Source organism: Nicotiana tomentosiformis, chromosome 6 (genome assembly GCF_000390325.3).
Source record: "Nicotiana tomentosiformis chromosome 6, ASM39032v3, whole genome shotgun sequence".
Classification (NCBI taxonomy): domain Eukaryota; kingdom Viridiplantae; phylum Streptophyta; class Magnoliopsida; order Solanales; family Solanaceae; genus Nicotiana; species Nicotiana tomentosiformis.
In genome coordinates this window covers 46,323,161-46,324,493 of record NC_090817.1, presented here as the reverse complement: position 1 = coordinate 46,324,493, position 1,333 = coordinate 46,323,161, and the positions used below count along the sequence as shown (strand labels likewise).

General features: G+C 38.3%; 1 protein-coding gene across 1 annotated transcript; it reads left to right on the top strand.

The window, feature by feature from the left end:
• The first annotated feature begins 209 nt into the window (after window positions 1–209).
• Window positions 210–734, top strand: LOC117273804 (uncharacterized). Its single transcript, XM_033652990.1, has one exon. It carries the CDS (start codon window positions 210–212, stop codon window positions 732–734), a length of 525 nt encoding a protein of 174 aa, XP_033508881.1.
• Window positions 735–1,333: the final 599 nt, after the last annotated feature.

The following is a 1,333-nucleotide window of genomic DNA, read 5'->3' as shown; positions in this document are numbered from 1 at the left end:
AACCCCTTGAAGAAACTTTATTCTCTCTTGATATATACGAAGATCCTGGTGATAACCACTACCAAATTTCAGAACCAATAGCTAAAGCCCGAGAGGAGATTAACGCTCTTATAGCCATCCCTTAGACGGAACTCCAGGTTTATCCATCCAAATGGGATAAACCAACCCAAGTCATTGCTTTCAATGACACCAGAGCTGTTTGTTCACTTATGAATCCAACTTTTCTCCCTGAAGATCAATGGGTGCCACACTTCAAGGATTTCAATACTGCATCAAATGGGATCCAGACTACTACATCCATCACAAAGCACCCAATCACAATTGATTTTTTTCTAGGATTGAAGTACAGAACCAAGCTGATAGGGTCTGATGTACCAGGAAAAGACCTTATTGTTGGATTTGTCATTTTGAGACAACTAAAAGATCAGCTCCAGATTAGGGCTAACGGGATAACCTTTAAAAAGCAGTTCAAACCTTATTCTGAGATCCCAAGGCACCAAATCACCAACGATGAACAAATCAAGGAAATTGAAAAAAATCTCATTGAGCATTCATATGTGGAATCCCATAAGGATTTTATGAAGAAAGGCAAAAGCCCGTTATTGAAGAATGAAGAGTTTTTTGTGAAGCTCCCTTTCAAGGAGAATGAAAACATCAATCCAACAAAATCTAGTCATTCAGGCATGAACCTAGATCATCTTCAGCTCCCAAAAAGGAGTGCAAAGAACTCTTAGAATTTGATCTAATAGAGCCATCCGATTCACAATGGGCATGCGAAGAATTTTATGTCAACAAAAGAGATGAACAAGTAAGAGGAAAACTCAGTTTAGTTATTAACTATCAACCTCTTAACTACTTCCTCCAAGATGATAAATTTTCTATCCCAAATAAACTCACCCTTTTCTCCTACTTAGCCAAGGCCAAATATTTTTTCAAGTTTGAACTTTAATCTGGATTTTGGCAATTGGGAATTCACCCCGAAGAAAAAGCTAAAACAGGATTTTGCATCCCCGATCATCATTTTCAATGGAAAGTCATGCCCCTTGGATTAAAAACTACACCCTCCTTGTTCCAAAAAGCCATGATAAAAAATATTCCAGCCCATGCTCCATACCTCTTTGATTTACATTGATGAAATCCTGTTATTTAGTGATACATTGGAGGAACATGTCAACTTGATCCGTCAATTTGAGGCACTGGTAGTACAGTATGGGATCATGTTTTCAGCAAAAAAGATGGTTCTTGCTCAAAAGGAGATTGATTGTCAGGACCCAAAATCCCTACCCGTCGTGATGGCGCCTAACAAAGGCAAACAAAATAACAGAACTTATAG

Excerpts from the sequence above, each read along its gene's own strand:
- LOC117273804 (XM_033652990.1), top strand. The coding sequence starts at position 210 with ATGAATCCAACTTTTCTCCCTGAAGATCAATGGGTGCCACACTTCAAG.